This window comes from Artibeus jamaicensis, unplaced genomic scaffold, assembly GCF_021234435.1.
Source record: "Artibeus jamaicensis isolate MK-2021 breed Jamaican fruit bat unplaced genomic scaffold, CSHL_Jam_final contig_867, whole genome shotgun sequence".
In the NCBI taxonomy this organism is placed as follows: domain Eukaryota; kingdom Metazoa; phylum Chordata; class Mammalia; order Chiroptera; family Phyllostomidae; genus Artibeus; species Artibeus jamaicensis.
Window position 1 is genome coordinate 749,341 of NW_026521995.1, and position 21,917 is coordinate 771,257.

General features: G+C 38.4%; 1 protein-coding gene across 4 annotated transcripts in view; it reads right to left on the reverse strand.

Moving 5' to 3' along the window:
* Positions 1-17,314, reverse strand: part of NSUN6 (NOP2/Sun RNA methyltransferase 6) — a 45,702-nt gene extending 28,388 nt beyond the window's left edge. The window contains exons 1-6 of one of the 4 annotated variants that reach the window (XM_037158301.2): positions 17,062-17,314; positions 14,837-14,992; positions 10,693-10,772; positions 5,887-5,996; positions 4,836-4,989; positions 1,329-1,410 (exon numbers count right to left, since the gene is read on the reverse strand). In XM_037158301.2, coding sequence (XP_037014196.2) covers positions 1,329-1,410; positions 4,836-4,989; positions 5,887-5,996; positions 10,693-10,772; positions 14,837-14,992; positions 17,062-17,100 — 621 coding nt within the window. In that variant the 5' untranslated portion in view covers positions 17,101-17,314. Of the gene's footprint in view, positions 1-1,328; positions 1,411-4,807; positions 4,990-5,886; positions 5,997-10,692; positions 10,773-14,836; positions 14,993-16,846 lie in introns of all 4 variants that reach the window. The other 3 variants (XM_037158300.2, XM_037158299.2, XM_037158302.2) reach the window with 3 other exon arrangements.
* Between the last annotated feature and the right edge of the window lie 4,603 nt (positions 17,315-21,917).

Sequence of the window (21,917 nt, forward strand, 5' to 3'; positions counted from 1 at the left end):
TTTTTTGAAACTGACACCCAAAATAAAAGCAACAGAAGAAAGATAAGTGAGACTACATCAAACTGAGAAGCTTCTGGAGATTCCCAGTCAAGATGACAGAGTAGGTGAACACTGTGTTCACCTCCTCCCACATCGAAATTACAACTAACTTATGGAACAACTCTCTGAGGATTAGCTAAACAGAATCCCCATGACTGAGATGAAGGCACACTGAGACTGGCAGGAGGAGAGGAGAGACTGCAACAGGCTGGTCCCATGTCCATGTATATGGATAAAAACTGGGAGGGATATCTCAGCTTTGGAGGTTTCCTCTGAGGAGTGAGGGGTCCCCAGCCCCACATCAGGCTCCCAGCCCAGGTGTCCAGTGCCAGGAAGAGAAGTCACCATAACTCCTGGCTGTGCAAACCAGTGGGATTGTGGCTGAGGGAGAGGAAGGGCTCTGGAGTCTCAGATAATACAGATCTTAAAGGGCCAGCACACAGACTCACTCACAAACTCACTTAGTCTAAGCCCCAGTGCAGAGGCAGCAGTTAGAAAAGCACCAGGGATGTATGGAGAGGAACCGAACTGCCTGGCTTCAGGGCAAGGGCTGGAGGGACAGCTCTGTCTGGGAATGCAGTGGTGGCGGGCACAACTGTTCCTTTTAAGCCCTCCCCTGATGCAATCAGCAAGTACAAGCTGAAGTGCTGGCAGGTGCCTTGCTCCTTTGTTGACCCCTTCTCCCACCCAGCCACAAAGCAAAGCAGGCTGCAAATCTGAAGGATCCATTGACTTCGGAAACACCTTTGATCTTCAGTATCTTCTTCTTATACTGGGAGTAATAATAATAATAATAATAGTGATAATAATGCCACCTAACCAAATTGTAGCAAATCAGTTAATGTACACACAAGTACTTATAAACCAAACAAGGCAGATCAAATTACGTGTTATAACATCACAATTAATGACCATCTGACAAAAATCTTAGTAGTAAACCATTTAAATCTTACTCAAAGTTACCAATGAACACACACACACACACACACATATATATCACAAATGCACGTATTATTTACAGATTAACATTTTGAGATGGAAAGCAAGAATTATAAAAAGCTTTATATTAAAGCACATGGGCAAAAAGGGTAAAAAGGCAGTCAATCAGTTGATGAGGAAAAAAGGATGCTCACAAAGTTGTTTCTTACTGCTTAACCAAAGCTGGACCAGAAAATTTATAAATAGACCACAAAAATATGTTAATAGAAGTATAAAAAAACACACTTAAATTTCAAATAATTCACTGTAGTATGTTGCAATGTTAGTAAATATTTTACTTTTACAATTACCTGTAAAAATAAGTAGCTGGGCAGTACATTGTCAAATGAAGGGCTGAGATATAATGGTTCTGTCATTCGTATGCCTATACCTCTGAAAAGTAGGAAATCTAATGTTAATCTGGATGAATTACATTGTGTACACAAACTCCATTTCTAAGAACAAACACAACATACTCAACACCAAAATCGTTAGAACATCCAGTGCATTGTTTCTGAATGTTTACCTGCAGTAAGAGGCCATCAGGGCACCTCAAAAGGGTAAATTTACATCAACGTTCACATGGGTACAAGTAAGCAGAATAAAAAGCAAAGAACGCCTCGTACCCCACCCCTCTGACAGTCTGCTTCGCACCTCACCGACTAGCACAAGCCTATCCAACTGTATAGTATTCAACTTAACACCACAAAGAATAATTTAAACCAATTACTGCTCAGGTATGGAATTACATGTTTCTTTTGAAACTGTTTTTGTAATCTGTATCTCCACATAATAAACAAAGTACAAGATCTCCTAGGATAAGCAGTCTGTTACTAACTTAGTCTACTTTTATGAGTCTATGAATGATTCCACTCAGCTGGAATTCCAGAAACCAAGGCTGCAGATTTATTAGGTGAATACTAGTAGAATTGGTTCTAAAATTTTTTAAAGAATATAATTAAGAAACAGGGTGTATATGTAACATTTCTTTCTTATAGAAGCATGCTTTATTTCACATAGGCAGAAAAAGAAATCATAACAGCATAACTGACATTAGGTTTAAAAACTGAATTTAAAAAGCAATAGTTTTAAAGATAGCTGCTTCTTACTCCAGCCAACCAAAAAAAAACATTATTCTAAAAAGACATTTTGCAGTTACTAGAACTACCACATCAAATGCGATATGAGGATAAAGAATGTACTACCTATAATGAACTATGAGACAGTTAAAATATCAATCTCCTATTAGCCAAAAATAAATACAGATCTATGCTTTATCTTCATATTCATAAAGCCATGTAAGGAGAACAAATCTTTGTTCTTGATCATTTGGAAAGTTCTACTAACCACCACTAGGAAATTCAATAACCTGGTTCCTCAGGAGAATTAATTTCAACTATAAACCCACATTGTTATAACACGAAAATCTACTCCAGGAGTCAGAGGTGTGGTCCAGTCCTATGTGGGGAAGGAAGAAACTTCCCTCTCTCCTCCTAGACTCTTAGGGCTGGTCTAATCATTAAATCTACATGAGACATTAGATTAATAAGAGAAAATAACCAAATTTAATGATACATGTATGTACAGGAATCCACACACAAGAGAATCAGAGACTCCACACACATGAAAGGTTCAGACACAGGAAGAGAAAATTAGTTGTACCAGGTCTGTCCAGAAAAAGTCTAGCCATTGCTAATAAATGATAATGTTTGCACAACATTGATATAACCTGGCAGCCAAGGAGAGTGGACTGGAATGCACATGTGTAAACAATGAGGACGTCACTGTACTAGTCAGTGGAGGCCGTAGATGCCATTGAGTGAGCGTGTGTACTGTGTGGCTGTCACATTCAAAATGACTGAGTAGAGCAATGAATCTGCATCAAATTTTGCATTAAGCTTGAACATTCCTCCATGGAAACTATTCAGATGCTTCAGAAGGCTGCAGCTATGGGTAACTGCTGACTGGCAGCTTCATCACAACACACCCACTCATGCATCACATTTTGTGCAGAGTTTCCGGTGAAATATCAAATCACCCAGGTGACTCAGCTGCCATACAGCCCAGATTTGGCACCCTTTGACTTCTGGCTTTTCTCAAAACTAAAATCATCTTTGAAAGGGAAGAGATTTCAGACCTGGCTGGTGTGGCTGAGCACAGGCCTGCAAACCGAAGGGTTACTGGTTCGATTACCTGTCTAGGCCACATGCCTGGGCTGTGGGCAAGGTCCCCCGTAGGGGCTGTGGGAGAGGCGACCACACAATGATGTTTCTCTCACTCTCTTTCTCCCTCCATTCCCCTCTGTCTAAAATGAAAATTTTTTTTAAATCTTTAAAAAAAAGAATGAGAAGAGATTTCAGGCCATCGATGAGATTCAGGCAAATATGACAGGGCGCCTGGTGGTGATTGGGAGAACTGTGTGAGGTCCCAACCTGCCTCCTTTGAAGAGGACTGAGGCATCATTGTCCTATGCACACTGTGGACAATGAAACACTTTTCTTGTATCTTGTATGTTCTTCAATAAACGTCTCATTGTCATAGTACATGGATGGATACTTTCTGGGCAGACCTGGTACATGACATTCTGAGCTAAGGATGAGGTAAGGCATCCTGGGCCCTCAGAGGGGAGGAAAGTCATTCTCAGAACAATCACAGGGCAATAAGAAGGGCACATATTCACTAATCAGGTCTTTGCCTTGCTCTATAGATACGTCGAAAAAAGTTATTTCTTTTGTCCCCGCAATAAGGGTGTTGTCCCTTATTGCGGAGAAGGCCCCTAATTTAAATTCATGAAGGGAGAGGTGAAAGCTTCTCAGGAGCCTGGAGGGTCCCAACTGCCGTTAGCTCCAAATTACTCACACACCACAGCGGAGCCTCCCGAGGAGCCCCGTGGGGACCGCTTCACCTGGACGGAGCAATGCGCAGCTTTCGCACGTCTGCAACGGCTGCCAGCTCTAGACAAGTGCAGCTGTGCAGAGAACTCCTACAACCAGGCTGAAAATACTAAGCAAAATGACAATTTGAGTTGTCCGTGGCCTTATTTTATTTAGAGTCAGTAACAACCAGAGATGATTTAAAACTTAGCTGTATTTTAATTTAGTCTGAGTAAATCCAAACATTAATGTTTGACCATAAGTATTCAAGTGAGTGCTGGCTTTCTGGTAAAATGTATTTTTGATTAAAATTGTTTTCTTTTATTATTTCTTTTATTATGTATATTAAACTCACAGGTTTTTTCTTTCACCAGACCAGAATGTTTGGTGAAAAAGATCTGGATAGGGCCCTGGCCAGATAGCTCAGTTGGTTATAGTGTTGTCCCAATAAGCCACGGCTGGGGGTTTGATCCCCAGTCAGGGCACATACGAGAAACAACCAATGAGTGCAACAATAAGTGGAACAACAAACTGATCTCTCTCTCTCTCCCTCCCTTCCTCTCTCTCTCTAAAATCAATTTTTTAAAAATTTCTTAAAAGAAAGAAAAAAGATCTGACTAGGTTCATGTAAATAATCCTTTATCAAGATAAGTATTGCTCTCCAAAGATGAAACATTTCAGATCAATAAAATTATTTAAATTATAGTGAGACTAGCTGATTACTTAAAACTCTTTTAATCTGAGCATTCATTCTGCCCAGATTAAAGCACTTAGCAGCACATTTTTTCTAAAAAACATTGAAAATATGGATTTAATTTTCCAGTTCAATTTATACAAAAAAAATTCTTCATATAAAGTTACTAGACAGTATTTTTACATTGTTTTTTTTTTTTCCTTGAAACACGAAATATGCTTACTTCTCCCAAACAACACTTGATAACATACTTCAATGCAGGTGGCCCACTAAAGATTTCTTTGCGGCTTAATTCAGAAATCCCATTTCCAAGAAATACTTTTGTTCCATCGAATTCTTTGGCTCCTTTCTTACATTTGCCTTTAATATCAGAGTATACAGAAACAACATCTCCGGCCTTCATAACTAGAGAGAGAAGGAAATCATAATGTAACCATTTATACTTCGATAGAAGAACAGCTAAACCTCTTTGAGCTGCACTGGGGACCCAGGGACGTCAACAGTGGGCCTGAGGCGGCCTAAACCAGCTCGTGCTCTCAGTGTGACCCTAATAGAAAACACGCTTTCTACTTTTAAATGTCCCTAACAATGAAGCTAATAGAAGATTCTTTTTCTAGGAAAACAAGGAAATGAAGTCACCTTCAAAATATCCTACCTCAGTCTGAAGTCTTTAGCTAAGCAGAAAAGGAAAGATATCTTTTAATTTAAATTATTTTCCCCAAACCTAACATTTCCTAAGAGACTTCATTTAAATTTTGGTATTTTGGCTCCTTCCTCACATTTCTAAGTTTTCTTCAAAAGGATTCTTAAAAACACATTCAAATTCCTCAAAGGAATCTTTACAAATCCCATAACACGATTGGTATTTCTTCATTTTTCCTGTTATAGCAATTAAGGCAGATTTTAATAAGCACATACATTCATTTATACATGTATATGTACTTAAGAATACCTTGAAACTGTGCAGTGTACAGATTTGATTTACATGGCTGATAAAATCTAGTTTTGTAATCCTTTCATTAAATTATTTTCAGTAAAAACAAAACAAAAAAATATTAACAATGGAAAATTGTGTTCCACTTCCAAAGAACACCTAACCTATTATAAATCTGTCTAGCCCATTAACTTGACATTGGAAGTGAGAAGCCTACCAGCTGCATGGCTAGGACTGCTCAGATCACAGAGATAGGGGACAATGAACTTTCTGTGGAAAGGACAAGCAATGTGTCTGGCTTTGTGAGCCACATTAAATCTCTTGACGTATCCTTCTTTGTATTATTCTTTACAACCCTCTGTACTTACATTTTGAAGCTGACACAATTCCTGGAACATAGACATGGGCTCCTCTTAACACGGCATTGCCACAGTGGGCTCCAACAATGGCTTCACACCGTTGTTTTCTTATATTCTTCCTGGGGTTTAAGACGAGAGGAATGTAACACAGTAATATACATCCGACATGCACCAACCCTTTCAAAGTTTCACCTTACACCCCAAATGACCTCTTTAGTCCTGACTGCCCCCAAATAATGCCATTAATGAATGAATAAGAAAGAGAAAGCTGAAAATAGACTATTAAGAAAATAGTTTTTTTTTTAACAAGATGGGCATTTGAGAAAAGAAAAGTAGAAAAAGGTCCATCTGATAGAAGACAATAACGTGGCACCAAAAATTGCTTAATCATTTAACAAACATTGCTGTTTTTATAATAGCATTACAAGAGAAATAAAGTCCACCTTCAACGACAAAACCAGACAATATACAAGGAATTTGAAACATTTCTAAAGTGCTGGATTGTTGCAAGGGAAATCATTACTATTTTAAACTGATGGACAATTTTGCCCAAGTTGTTTTTTAATGTTTTCCAGTTTCTCACCTCTAATTTATTCCTTAGATTATTAAAATCTAAGTATCATTTCTAACACTCAGAAAGACTTCTTCAAAGGTCAGGAGGCATCGCTGCGATCAGCCCAGTACAATCTTGAGCACTGAGTCTCCAATGAGCCTCCCTGGTTGGCAGCACTTCACGAGTTGTCACGACTCCTTGCTGACATGTGTCCCATCTTCTTTCCATGATCTCCACAGGACCAAATCTCACTAAACTTAGCTTTCTACTACTCTTTCCTGGTCCCATTCATTCTCATTGCTCGTGCTCTATTTCTTAATGAGTTTCAACCCCCAAGTTCCAAAACATGCTGCCACCTGCTCTCACTCTGCATCATATCCCTCAGCAATCTCACAGCTTTAATAATCACTTACAAAAATAATCGATGAATTGCAATGTTTAGCCTTTTTAAATGCTGAATTGTGATTTCTAATGACCTGCAAGTATCTATATCTGGTGTCTCCCAGCTACTTCAAACTCCACAAGTCCTCAGCGATGTTATTTTTCTCTAATCCACACTGCAAAGCCTTGGCAAAACCCCAAATCTTCTCATCCTCCTGTTTCCAATCTTGAATGGTATCCTTATCTAACTGATCATCTAGAAACCTCAGCATCAACTTAAATCTCTTCTTCCTAAACCTGTTCACTCGACATACACTGCATCATCAAACTGTGCCACCTGCAATTCTCCGACAGGTCTTCTGGGCCCACTTCATGACATCACATGTACATCTCTTAACCTGTTACTGAGCAGGTCCCTGCCTTTGACCTTCCATTGCTTTCAGGTGTCCTTTACGTCTTTGGTGTTCTGCAGTTTCACTGTGCAGTATCTAGACATGGAATTACTTTTTCACTTTTGGCTTCAGGCTCAGAGTACTTCCTAAATTTGTTTTTTATCAATTCGGGAAAATTTTTAGTCATTACATTTTCAAATATTGTCTTACCTCCATTTTTTTCCTACTCTCTAGATCTGGGACACATTAGAAATATGACGTGCCTTCCTCATTCTATTTTCCATGACTCACCTTTACATTTTCAATTTCTTTATCTGTCTCCGCTGTATTCTAGATAATTCCCTTTGAGTTATCTACTTCAATAATTCTTCATCAGGTACATGTATCCTACAGTTTAAGGTGCAGAGCTCAGGAAATAAAAGATAGAGCATCCTCTGAAGAGAGTTAATGCAACAGGCTTGCGACTGCCATCCTTAGAAAGGCCTGCTTACAAGAGGTCCTTTGGATGGCACCTGAAAACCTGACTGGGATCCAGTTCCTGACACTGACGTAAACTTCCCCTAATGGTAAGAGTGGCGTATTGTTCTTACGCTGTTTACACCAGCAAGACAATTTACTCTGAACACCTGCTTTCTTTGGGGGAGCCTGGAATTGTGGTACATGCCAGGGAGAGGGTACCTACATGACCAACACCCAATAAAACATTGGGCGCTGCTTCCCTATACAATATTTTATACATAGAACAAATGGGCGCTAGAGAAATTAAGCACATCTTGGTAACTCCATGGGGAGAAGACTCTTAGAAGCTTGTGCCTGGCTTCCTCTAGATTTTGCCCCATGTACCTTTCCCCTTTTGCTGATTTTGTTTTTGTATCCTTTTGTGTAATAAATGTGTGCCATGAGCAGGGCCACATGCTGAGTACTGTGAGTCCTTCTAGCCAATTACCAAACCTGAGGGTGGTCTTGGGGAGCCCCAACACAAGGCTCAGAGGAGTATCTGCAACACAAGGAGTATCTGCACTAGAAATCCAACATACAACGTCCTAGTGTTTTAATAACAGAGAATAGAGAAAAATGTTAACAAAAAATACTCAGAGAACTACTGGAAGATTTGTAACTAAAAAGTTATACAATAATTCACTAAAAACTAAGAGAGAATAGTAAAAATCAAGCTATATCCTACCCAAGTATCTAAAGTTCAATGAGAAAGAATTCACTAGATCTAGATCTCCAGGCAAAAACCAAGATACTGTTACAAGGGGGATCATTCTTTTATTTGGTCCAGATTTCTTCATGGCTACAACTGATTCCATACTGTCTACAAAGTGCTAACAGAAATAATATGTGACCTGAAACTACTATAATCAGCCAAGTTATTGTTTAAATATAAAGGCAACTGGTGATTGACTGACAGCCTGAGAACCCAAGGGTCACTGGTTGGACTCCCAGTCAGGACACCTGGCTTGCAGGCCAGGTCCCCAGCAGGGAACATGCAAGAGGCAACCACACATTGATGTTTCTATCCCTCTCTTTCTCCCTCCCTTTCCTTCTCTCTAAAAAATAAATAAATAAAATCTTTAAAAAAGAGAATGAAAGAGCGTGACATGAATCAGGGGAAAGATGTCCACAGTATAATCTGAAATGAATCAAGAAACAAAACCTTAAAAGACCTGTGATTGGTGTAAATGACTGGTGTAAAACTGAATAGGAGATAACAGAAATAAGAACAGTGGTTTCCTGGTAGGGAAGCAGAACACAAGAGAATTTTCTGGGGTGATGGAAATGGTCTATATCTTGTCTGGGTTGCGTCTTGGCGACATAAGTGTACACATTTGGCAGAACTTAGAAGTTGGTACAGTTAACTAAGATCTCTCCATTTCACTACATGCAAACTTTACCTTAAAATAAATAAAATAAGGAATTTAAAAAATCAATTTTTAGGTTGTAAGAGTAATGCTTTTGGTAAAAAATAAAACAGAAATGTTACAACTGAAATTATCTTCCTTTCCCATTTCTCCCCATCCAACCATCTCATAGTTAATCACTGAGAGTTAAGCCCTATTAATAGCTGGGTATATTTTCCAGACACTTTTCTATATATAAATAAATATACACAAATGTGTTGTTGTGTGTATCTTTTCTTAACTGAAAAAGAAACACACTTATCCCACACACAGCAACCCCACATTAAAGACTTAATATAATACTCCACTGCATGGATAAACCACAATTTATTAAACCACTACTTTACTCTTGACCCCCTAAATTATTTCAAAGCTTTAACAAAATATGCATTTTTATAGTCTGTTGGGGACCACTTCATGTGGTATTGGAAACTGCAGCCCTGTATAAGCAAGGCCTTGAAAGAGGCCTATAAGTCTGGGCTGGAATGCTGGGAATGCTGGAGGCAGGCATGACCCCTTACTAGCCCAGAGGGTTCCCGGGGGAAATCAGGCCTAAAGAATGCATCATACCCTTGAGGCTTGCTTTGCTTTGTATAGTCCTGTTGCCATGAATCAGATATTCAAGTCCAGAGCAGAATAAGTGAACGCCTTATCTCATGAACCACGCCTTAAGGGACCATCTGGTGTCAGTATGGCTAACAGAACCTGACCTGAGGCAAATCTCTGTGTTCCTTCAACTGTTAACTATAAACAGTATCTATTTTCCCTACAATATCTGTTTGCCCTAACTATGGCCTTTAGACATTGATGGATGAGCTTTGTATGCATACTGCACACCCCTGCGCATACCAATCTCAATAAAAGCCACGTCAGAGAAGGGCTTGGGGCATTCTCCACTAGAGGGAATCGCCACCCCCTTTTCCGCCAGACAAACTGTGTCCCGGATTACTCATTTCATCCACGACTGGGAGGACTCCTAGGGACAGGGTTCCCCTCAATAGTTATTATAATTCTTACCCGTATACAAAATTATACCATATTTGGGGATTTTTAAATGATCCTTGAAAAAAGAACTCCCAGTATAATATAAAAGCCTATTTTTTCAATTTTCAAACATACCTTCCAAATACATAAATGAGTAAAACACTGCTGTTGTGCACACAGGACATACAGAGTAATTTAACACAATTACGAATTAATGAATAAAAGTTTGCAAACACATCAGCTATGAAAGTAGGAAATATGTTGATCTGTATTTTTGTTGTAACTGAAAAACTGTTTTAATTTAGCAGCGGACTATCTTGAGATATACAAGTAACAAAAGGAAATTTCTTAGAAAGTAGAGGAAAAAAATACCAATCACACACAAAACAGACCAAAAATGCAACTGGGCCCATTCCATGTCTTCTTTTCTAGTACTTTCCATAATAGAGTATGAAGTCAGCATTTATGAATTTTTGAATTCCTACCTATATAAAGTTATTAATAATGGAGAAACTCAGTATTGTCATCAAACAGTAAATAAAGAACCTGTGAGAAATGTTTCCTTAGAAGAATATAATTGGAAAAGGAAATAGTTACAAACCTTGGTCCAATAACAGGAATAAGTAAGACATCCTGGAGGCCTGGATGTTGAAGAACAGGAACACTTAATCCATTAAACTGCTGTTAAGAGTAAACACACAGGATTGCAAAGCAATCAATATATCCAATAAATTTCAACTTATGGAGTTTTTCAGTATCATTACCTAGCATAGCATGAAGCTTGGTAGGAATATTTTCATGTTATTCCATGGGATACCATAAAAATCAGACTTCAGAACAACTATGTGTTCTCTGTAATTTGATTCTGAAATATTCTTTTTTTCAATTACAGTTGACATTCAATATTTTTCTATATTTGTTTTAAGTGCACAGCATAGTGGTTAGACAATTATACAATTTATGAAATGATTGATAAGTCTAGTTCTTACCTGGCACCATACACAGTTATTACAATATTACTGACCATATCCCGTATGCTGGCTTCTTTATGAGGCTCAATACTGTTTGGCTTTATAAATACAAACCATGTTTACCTTAAGTGACTTGCTTTAAAAATATATCCAATACAGAACTGCATGTAGGGCTCATTTGAGAAAAGATTTTGAATAAGATATTAAGTATTTAGATTATTAACTACTATTTATTATACACTATCATTATGCTATGCTAATTTTGATGACAGAAATAAATGGGTTTTTTTGCAAAGGTTCAGGACTTTCAAAATCTTCCATCATAGTTGGCTGTCAGACTAGAAAAAGGTTCAGGGCCACTGGAGTAGGTGCTGAAGCCAGCCTACACAGCCTCACCAGAGCCAAAAGCATGCTTCTCTTCCCAACTCGGCAGTCTTGCTGGTGGCTTGAAAATGACCACAGCGGGAGTATATACACAACTTAAATCAGCAGAACACCAAAAAGAGTTATTTTTTCCAGAAATGGGCTATTGAATATGTACGAGTACATCACTGCTGCAAGCAGAAGATGACTCCACACAGCAGAAAAAAAATGAGCAGAATGGTGGATTGGGTAGCAAGGACTGTATATTCCATCAGAGGAAAACATGCAAATATTGTGAACGAGTCTGCTATACGGACTAGGGATTGTCAACACATTAATTTCCACATACTACATGAAAGAACAGTAATTACAATAGATACTAGCATTGCCCTGTAGTACACATACACTACCTAGGAAAGAACTTCTAAGTTAACTTATTTGTAAATTGTAAGAAAAGTTGTTCATGTTTTAGAAATCTACATTTCTACCAAGTCAACAGATCTCATTTGATCAGTCACCTCTCCGCTTTTGTACCTTCCTTATTATTTGTTGGTCTTACAGCACCCAGACTATGGTAAACGATCTTTAAAAGGAAAAAAAAAAGATAGTAAACTTCATCATTTGTTGTTTAGTTTTAGGAGTACAATTTGCTTTATGCTATAGAAATATTTTATATAGAGATCAATCCTTCTCAATCCAATATTATTTTCTGTCAGATATGAAACTGATAAAACTTTCATAAAGCCATACATGAGCATAATGTTCATAAAACAACACAAATAAACTTATTTTTAAACCAATCACATCACGTTTCTTTCATCTCTACCTCATGCCCTTTTAAAAACAGCCTTATTGAGGTTTAATTTACACACCATAAAATGCATCCATTTTAAACATACAATTCAATGCTTTTTAGTAAATGTAAAGAATTGTGCGACCATCACCCCGATTCAGTTTTAGATGATTTGCACCATCAAAGATTCACTGTGCCCGTCTGTAGTCGGTCCATGTTCCTAGCTCCGACCCTAGGCAACCATTACTATTGTCTTTCTTTATAAATGTGTCTTTCCTAGACTTACATATAAATTAAATATACAATATGTACAATGTCTTGTGTCTGCCTCCTTTTGCTTACTATAATGTTCCTGAGGTTCAACAATCTTGAAGTAAGCATCATTACCTTCACGGCTGAATAACACTCCATTGTATGAATATACCACATTTTGTTTTTCTACTCACCAGCTGATAGACATTTGGACAGTTCCTTTCTTTTAGATATTATGAAAATGCTGCCATAATGTTCAAGTATTTTATGGACATATTTTCATTCTACTCTTTGGTTGTACAGCAAGTTTATGTATAACTTTTTAAAAGACTACCAAATTATATTCCAAAGAGGCCATTTGACATTCCCATTTACAAAGTATGAGGGTTCCAGTTTCTCCACATCTTCACCAAATAAATTATAAATTGTTAAATGTCAAAATGTGGCCCAGATAAACTTGGAGACACAGCACCTACTCTTATGTCATTCCACTCGTGACTTCTCTTTAAGACACAGGTAGCTTTGGAACATGAATGAAAAAAAATTTTTTTATAGTCTAAAACATTCTGTAGTTCCCTTTCCTGTTAGCAGTTGGTACTGCTCTACCCTCAATTTCCTATCGGATGCTTAGGACCCACCCTTCTCTGTTCATTAACCTTTAGGGAAAGGGATTCAAACCCCATGCAGAGTGATGCTGTCTGCCTCATCCTCAATACTGGCCCATGAGATCTTGTATACCCATCAGTCTGGGAGACAAGAGTATCTAAGCTCTAGGAATAATTTGCCAGCAAAGAAAACAATCTGGACCTGCCTCGGTTATGGACACTTCTGAATGACCTCAGACAATTCCCTTTCTACCGGCTGAAAGCCTACATGCATGGTTACATAAAACTAGTAATTTAGTTGCTTAGAAGAACTGCTTATATTTTATGGCTAATGTCATTACTCTCAATAAAATTACCACTATTAATAATTAAAACTCAAATTAATTTTTCTCCAGGTCTTACACTCAGATACCATAGCTGGTTCTTAGAATATAGTCATCAAGTCACAACTTGAAATCTATAGAACTGTTCTTAAAGACACTCAATACTAGTGATATAGGACGTCATGTTGGCCAAGTGGTTAAGGCGTTGGATTTGAAATACTAGTGATATTTTTCTGAAAGTTTCCGAATATTATATCTAGAGTACACTAATAACACAGTGATATACAAATGCAAGCCCTTTATCATGCTTGCCTCTTGCTTTTAATTTACATAGTAATTAGGTAAAAATAGGTCTGCTGACACCTGCAAGTTAATTGTTGTAAGAGCTTTAATAACTACAAAATGCAATTTGAAGTACCCCCATCAGGCATGTTTTTCACCATTTTACATTTCTTTGGAGGCAAATTTCAATGCACAGTGAACGAAACACAAAATACATAGCTTTTGAAAGCAAATTATGATGACATAAGAAAACTCAAATATTACTTTTATGTTTGGAACTTATAAAATGCCATTATAGAATAGTATTTTCACATTCAGCAAATGAGTATTATGCCAAAACTGTTTTGCTAGTTGAACAAGAAATAATTGGTTATTTTCTTTTACAAATATATTTTATTTATTTATTTTTATTTCTTAATTTGGAAGGAAGAGGAAGGAAGAGGGAGAGAGGTGGGGGCCAAGAGAGAGGGGGAAGGGAGGGAGTGGGGGAAGGGCGTGCTGAGAGAGAGCGAGGCAGGCAGACATTGATTTCTTACTCCACTTATTCACACATTCATTGTTTGATCCTCGTGTGTGCCCTCACCCAAGATGAAACACGCAACCTTGGCATACAGGGAAGATGCTCCAACCAACTGAGCTACTTGGCCAGGGCCTAAAAATTATTTTCTTTATAATGTTCTAATTTCCTGCTTTCATTAAAGATTGTAAGGCATTTCTCCAAATGATAGTTGTTTCTTTTTTTAATGTCAATTAAAAACATAATCCTACAGGTAATCAGTAGGTTCTTCCCAACCTCTGGGCTTGCCTAAACTATACAATCTGCCCTCCTGAAAATTATATGCTGCTTGTTAAAAAAACCACAGACTTCTAGGATTGGACTAGACCTCTTCACATGTATTCTAATGATGAAGCAACTGATGTCCAAAGAGTTGGGTGACCTACCCAATCACTAAAAATAATTCAGTCAGAAGTACTAGCTACAAATTCTAGCAGTACTACTCACTTTGTAACCTTGAAGAATTTAACATTCACCATCCTTAATTTCCATATTTGTAAAATAGTGTTATATCATTCATAGGATTGTAGTGGGGAGCAACATGACCTGGATTGTATAAATGTCATTCTGTATATAATGACATAAAAAATTTACACAAACCTTCTGAAGTTCATCAAGTAACAGATTTTTCACATGTTGCACCGAGGCTAGATGTGTATTTACTCTGACAGTTGTGAATGATGGAGGGTGTGACAAGCGATTTAACAGAGTTTCAAACTTCCTTTCTGCTTCTTGTTTACCAAAAGCCGACACAACCTGAAGAAAAAGAGCAAGTTACTGTTTCAATTTCATTATACAAATTAAAAATATTAAGCAGAATATGCACATATATGTATGCCAACTTATGAACACCTTTCAACAATTATTCAGCTCCATTTCATTTTGTTTTATTGTTCACGTGTTAATAACACTCAGGGAATCGCAATACTACTGCACAGGGTTCTTGGGTTCAACTGTGATAATAAACACCTAACAAAATGCCCAACATAAAGGCTTAGAAAAACATTGCTTTAACTTCAAAGCATTATTAAGACATTTTGAAAGTGTTAGCAGCTGCTATGTTTATCCATATAAATTCAGAATTTCATTCTACTTACTTACAATGCATTAACTGTCACATCCGTTCTGTAAAGCTACTTATGTGCTGACCTTACATTCTAGAGCAGTGGTGCTTAGTTTTAAAATACCAGAATTTGAAGTAACACTGATGCTGTCATACAAAAATCCAGTGTGACATCAGATTTTAAAATGGTATTAGTAAGTATAACAAACAGACACCATCCCAAAAAGTTTGGTAGCTAGGGTACATGTCAGAAACGAAGTTGTAGACTTAAACAACCAAGTTCCTCTGTAATTAACTAGGGCTTTTCAGGACACGTATTTCCCAACTTTTGTCATCTTTTGACTATAGCCTGCCTCACAGATCTTTATAAACCACCTACAAGCCCACAAATCCACGGGCCTAAAAGTATTAGTACTTTCTCAAGGTTTAGTTTTTAAAAGAAAAAAAAAAAACCCTGAAAATCCTTTACTTCTGATACTTTTTACAAAAACTGATTTTTTCTTTTTTTGTAAAATCATAGTGGGTTTGAGGCAGAGGTAGTGTCCAACAAAAAAAGGTATTGGGCTCTTTCATAAAACAATGTTGGATCATTTAAAAAATTGCTGAGAACCCTGGCCAGGTGGCCCAGTTGGCTGGAGTGTCATCCCACACACCAAAGGTTGTAGGTTCAATCCCAGTCAGGGCACACACCTGCGTTGGGGGGTTTCATCTCCCAACAGGGCAAATGATGGATGTTTCTCACATCAATGTCTCTCTCTCTCTCTCTCAAATCAGTAACATATCCTCCAGTGAAGATTACAAAATAATAAAAAAATAAAAATTGCGGAGAAAAAAATACTGAATGCCTCCATTTGTCTATGTTCTTTATATTTTAAGTTCTTTGAAATCAAGAGACATTTTCTCTTTTCCATTGTTCAGCCCCATAACATAATCTTTGGAAATTAAGTGTAGAAGTCAAATCTAAAGGTAATAATAGCTTCAGTAAAATTTTCAAATAAGTAACACTCAAGTGGCTTTACTTTGAATGGAACACCAAAGATTTAGAAAATACAGTTGCCTAGAGGGATTACAAAACTGTACATTTTTAGCTTTAGATTTCAGTACTACTACTTGAAAACTCGGTCAATTTGGATCAGTTAAATGGTTCTTTAGACCTTCAGTTCTCCGACCTCAGAACTGATCAGAAAGAAGGAGATTGCTACCAAAAAGACTGCCAAGAGAAACACGCAAAGGTCCTCAAATCGCCTAAGCACTTCTCGTGACATTTAAGAGGCACCCAACAAATTATAGTGCCTCTTCCGCCTGAGCTACGAAGCAGACGCTCTAGAATTTGGCCTGTATCTCCAAACAGGACAAATTCTCCAGGGTAGGTGGTCTTCTCCTGTACATCTTTCTAAGGGAAGATACTGGCATTTCTTACATTCAGAAAGACAAGTAGCTAGAAACAACGGCTGTAAAGACTGTTTCGTTCAGACTTTTTTCTATTTCTAGGGTCTGTAAATACTTGAATGTTTGCAAATATCATGTTACATGTTTAGCTGACCTACCTCCTTATTCATAAAGCCCTCTTTAAGATAGTTTTCAACCTCAAGCCTCAAAGATATTCTAGGGAAAATAGACATTGTGCCTATTGCTAAATTCTCCTCCAAGAAAAACGTTGAACACGATGGTTTTTCCCGTCCTGAACTGCAGCGAGCAGCGTCTGGACAGTGAATACCAGTGACAACGGGTCGGGACCACCAGATGCACAGGAAAACCGCACCGCTCTCGCCGAGTTAAATTCCAAGGTGCGAAGCAACATCCACTCTTTGGGGAGCGCAGCCTGTTTTAATCCGCTTCCGCGCCCCCATCACTCCGACCCTCGGTCCTCCTTTAGGAACGCTCACGGCACCCCCGTGAGACAGTGCCACCCGCGACGCAGAGAAAAAGGCACAAGGAGCGAGTCCTTTAGGAACTGGACGGACACCCGGAAACCAGCTCGGCCGCACCCAACCTTTCCAAACCTGCGCCTCCAATTTTCCCACACAAAGCACTAGGAGGTGGCGTCACTTCCCGCGACGTGCCCCACCGGGCAGCCAATCCACAGTCACAAACTGCGTCACGTCACCCCAGGGTTCCGAGGATCTGGGGTGTCGCAGCGACGTGCGCAGGCTGGGGAGTGCCAGCCAGGGCGTCTTCGAGTGTGCAGGTGGCGGTGGGGCGCGGGGCCGCAGCGGTGGGTGGTGGAATTAGGGATGGGCCGGCTGCGCGGGCAGCACTTGGACTGGGAGAGCTGGGTGCCCAGGGAAGTGCGGAAGTGGTGTGGATTCGGTGGAATGCTTTGCTGCCCGGAGTAGGTGAGGGGGTCCAAGAGCTAAGGTGCTAGACGATCTCCCAAGAAAGGATCAAGTCAAAGCTTATTTGGACCTCAGCCACACTGTGATTTCATGAATCTATTTCAGGCATAGAGCTCTGACTTTATTGTGAACACAATTGAAAACCAAAAACTGGGCTAATGGATGCTCAGGCAAAGCTTAAAAACCCACAGACAGTATTAATAATTCGTTGATTTATACCTGAAAGCTCAGACGACCTTTGGCAAAATCTTTTGATGATACAGATGACGAAAGAGTTTCAGAGGGACAAGGTACCTAATGAAAGTCAGAGCCATATTATGACTGGGAAACAAAATAATTTCTCCTGTCCCTTTAATGTTTTGCTGAAACTGTAATCATTATAACTGTAGGACAGTTTTTGCCTAAGTCTTTTTCTCTTTAATTCTCAAAGTAAGATATTTTTTAAAGGATAAAAGCAACTTTCTACGAAACGTCAACCAGGTTCTGCAAAAATATTTTAACTTATGGCCATTATGCTATACAGCCTTGCAAGGGGGTTATCACTGCCTTTTACATGAGTAAAACAAGACTGCCAAAGATGAAATCCCTCCATGGCTTCACAATGAATGAGAAACCCAAGATACAGATTATAGCCACCCAACTTCTAAAGCCAATACCTACTCATTCCTCCATGACATCCTTCAATAAGATGGGATTCTTCTAGGTTTAAATGGACTTCGAGTGATTAGGAAAATGTCTGAACCGCGCATTTCCAAAGGAATCTTTGTGGCCTCGACATTGTGGTGATCATAGCACCAATAATGGTCTGAATCTGTATGTAGTAGCTAAGGAAGAGGGAAGAACAAATTGAACTACTGGGTTGGGCAAAAAGTTCATTTTTTTCCCCCTGTAAGATGGCTGTAGTAGCGCTTAGTTGTCCTTAACTTTATTTGAAACAATTTTGTTAGGTTGTATTGTGACAGCTGTCATATCAGTGTGCATTTTTTAAAATCTTACAAAAATTGGTGAATTTTTGTGTAGCCATTTCAATATTGAAGATGGAAGAAAGTATATATTTTCAGCATATTATGCTTTATTACTTCAAGAAAAGTGAAACAATTGAAATGCAAAAAAAAAAAAAAAACCCACATTTGTGCAATGTGTGGAGAAGGTACTGTGACTGATTGAATGTGTCAAAAGTGGTTTGCAAAGTTTCCTGCTAGAGAGTTTCTGCTGGGCAGTGTTCCATGGTCAGACAGACCAGTTCAAGTTGACAGTGATCAATTTGAGACATTAATTGAGAACAATAAACATTCTACCACGGGAGATAGTCAGCATACTCAAAATATCTGAATTAATCAAGTTATTGGTGAAAATGAAAAATGTCTTTTATTTTACGGAAAAAAACATAGACTTTTTAGCCAACCAACAGATTATAAACTCAGAGAAGTTCGAGCCTTTATCATAACACTTTATACCCAGTGCATAACACAATATAGGCACTCAAGTACTAAGTGACCAGATAAATACATGGATGGACATTTGTGTGAAGTAGAGAAAGAAAATGCTGATAAAGCACATATTTGCTGAAAATTAATTTACTAGTTGAGCACATGTGAACAATGCTGAGGCTACTTAAGACTATCCTTGGCTGGACATTTTTGTGGTGACTGGTATGCCTCATTTTACAAATGTGAAGTTAGCGTAGTGAATAGATGTTGTCCAAGCAAAGGAAAATCCCCTCTGAGGATTTAGGCTGTTCTTAGTGGGGTAATATGGGCCCTGGTAGGGGTGGGGGACCAGAAAAATCTTAGATCCAACCTTACAGTCTTCCATCTGTTTGCAATACTCTAAATCTTAACCTTACCAAGAAACAGATACACACACGGGGTTAGGAAAATGTAAGTCTAGAAAGGCTGGAAATCTGTCGATCTCAACTCACTCAGAGACTAACCAACATGGCAAAAGTCACAGTGAACATTATCTTAAAGGTTGAGGACAGTTTTCTTCTATTTTTAAGAATTTTTTCACTTTTAGTGGACAGACATGCTGTCCCTGGAGTTTTGGTTCAAGCCATGTAATTTATCTAAGTTAACAGAGTGCTGCTTCTTTTTCATTCAACATGTCTTGCTTGTTTTACATCTGCTTCATTGCTTTGAACTGCACTGTGGCATTCCAAAGTGGGTGTCAGCTGTGTGTTACTTACATGTCCACTTGGTGGACCCCTAGGTGACTCCAACCCTAGGTACCTATAACCCCTCAGCACAGACAAGGCCATAATGAACATCCTGATTTGTGTCCCCTTCCATGCTTGTGTGGAAAGTTCTTCAGCACAGGTATTCAGGATGGGATTACAGGTCAAACAGGTTGATTTCTCAATGGTTCAACCAAATTTTTCTTTTTATAGTAACTCTCCCACTGGACGCTTCCCATTTCTTCTCATCCTCATTAGCCCTTTTATTGCCCAACTTTCTATTTTTTGCCAGTCTGATGGAGGTAAAGTGGTACAGTGTTTTAATGTGCATTCATCTCATTCCCAGGAATTTGGCGAATTTCTTCATATACTTGTCAGTCTTTCTAGTTTCCCTTTCTGTAAAGTGTTCATTTCTCTTTGCTCATTTTGCCACGGGGATTTCCTGTGTCTTTGTTCTCAAGACTTGCTCATGTATTCCTGGGCTGTTGCAAATAACCCAGAATGCACTTAAATTTGTGTATCTAGGGATGTCCTTTCCTAAACAGAAATATTTAATTTTAATGTAGGTGAATTAACTATTGTTATCTCATTTGTTGCTTTTTGATTTATTTAAAAGTAGTTAAGATAGTTTACATTTTCTTCTCTTAGTGTATTAGCTTTTGCTTTCACATTTAGGCCACTAAACAGGGCTAAGTTCCAGCTAGTACATGTTGGTCTTTGCAATGCCTAGTGCCTGGTCTGCATGTTCAAACATTTGTTATCATTGGTGTACTGGCTGCTATTATTACTTTTCAACTATTTGAAATTCACATTTGTATATGAAATCCAAGATTTACTTTCATATATGAGCCAGTTTTTCTCAGTGCTATCTACTAATAAAGTCATTAATTTTTAAATGTGCGGTACAATTCTGGCAACAGCGTGTCACATTCTTTTTTGTTAGAACATGGCAATCCTTTGACCTCATACTGTAGGAAAGAAACCTTTATAATATTTTAAAAACATAATATTGGCATAGTTCTCATTTTTTCCAGATCTTTTATGTCTGTTGGTAAGTTTAAACACATGAAAATTATGTATGCATTTTCAGCAGAATAAATGGGAATACCTTAAAACACACAAACACACCGAAGTGCAATAAAGTGAGGCTATGTCTCCAAGTTTGGTAGGTCAAAAGGACTTGCTCTCAGGGGTTAAAGCTACAAGACTCAAGTCCATAGTCTTTTCAATTAAGTTTGCTCCTGCAACTGGTTTCAGGGGAATTAGTTACGTTTCATCTCAGGCTGTGAAGCTGCTAAATTTGTTATGGAATATAACCATGAAAAAGAAAATGGAATTGAACCAACTACATAGCGAATTGGTTTATATACACCCGGACTTCCGAGTTAATTAGTAATAAATTGAACTCAATTCCATCTGCAGCCAATTCTTCCAAGATTATCTGAAATTAGTTTAAAATAGTTCCTTTTAAGTTGTATTAGGTATCTATATATATTTTAATTCCCTAGTTTGACTTTTCCCCCCATGAAATATCAGTTTGTTTTGCTTCAAAGTACAGCACTTGTAGCTTTTTCTTCTATTTTGTTGAACCCGGGAAACTACTGCGATTCCATTTTAATTCTAAAAAGTAAATTTCAATTAACAGGAAAACGTTATTTTCTTATTTTGTAGATTTGGGATTCACAAAAAATACCAAGATCTTGGCGAAACTGGGAGTCCTTAAGTTAATCACAGAACTGAACTCTATGGCTACAGTTATGCCATGGATTCTCTCCCCATCAATTCCTTTCAGAATTAAGAATAAAGACAGAACCCCAGGAATGACAGGTAGAAATGACAGGTAGAGAGGTCAGCCTAAAGACAATTCTCACTTCTGTATAGCAAAAGGAGGCAGCTCCAACGAACTGCAGACTGCCCCAGGTTTGGAGGCCAGGGACGCACTTGCTAGACATCAAACTCTAAAGCTTGAACCGGCAAACGTTTCTAAACTGTGACGAGAAAGGAAGCGTTTACGCGGGGAAACTCCTCAACTCCCACGCACACTCCGACCTCCTACCCGACTGGCTGCTAGCACTCCTTATACCGGAAACGAAACCGGAGACAGTGCCA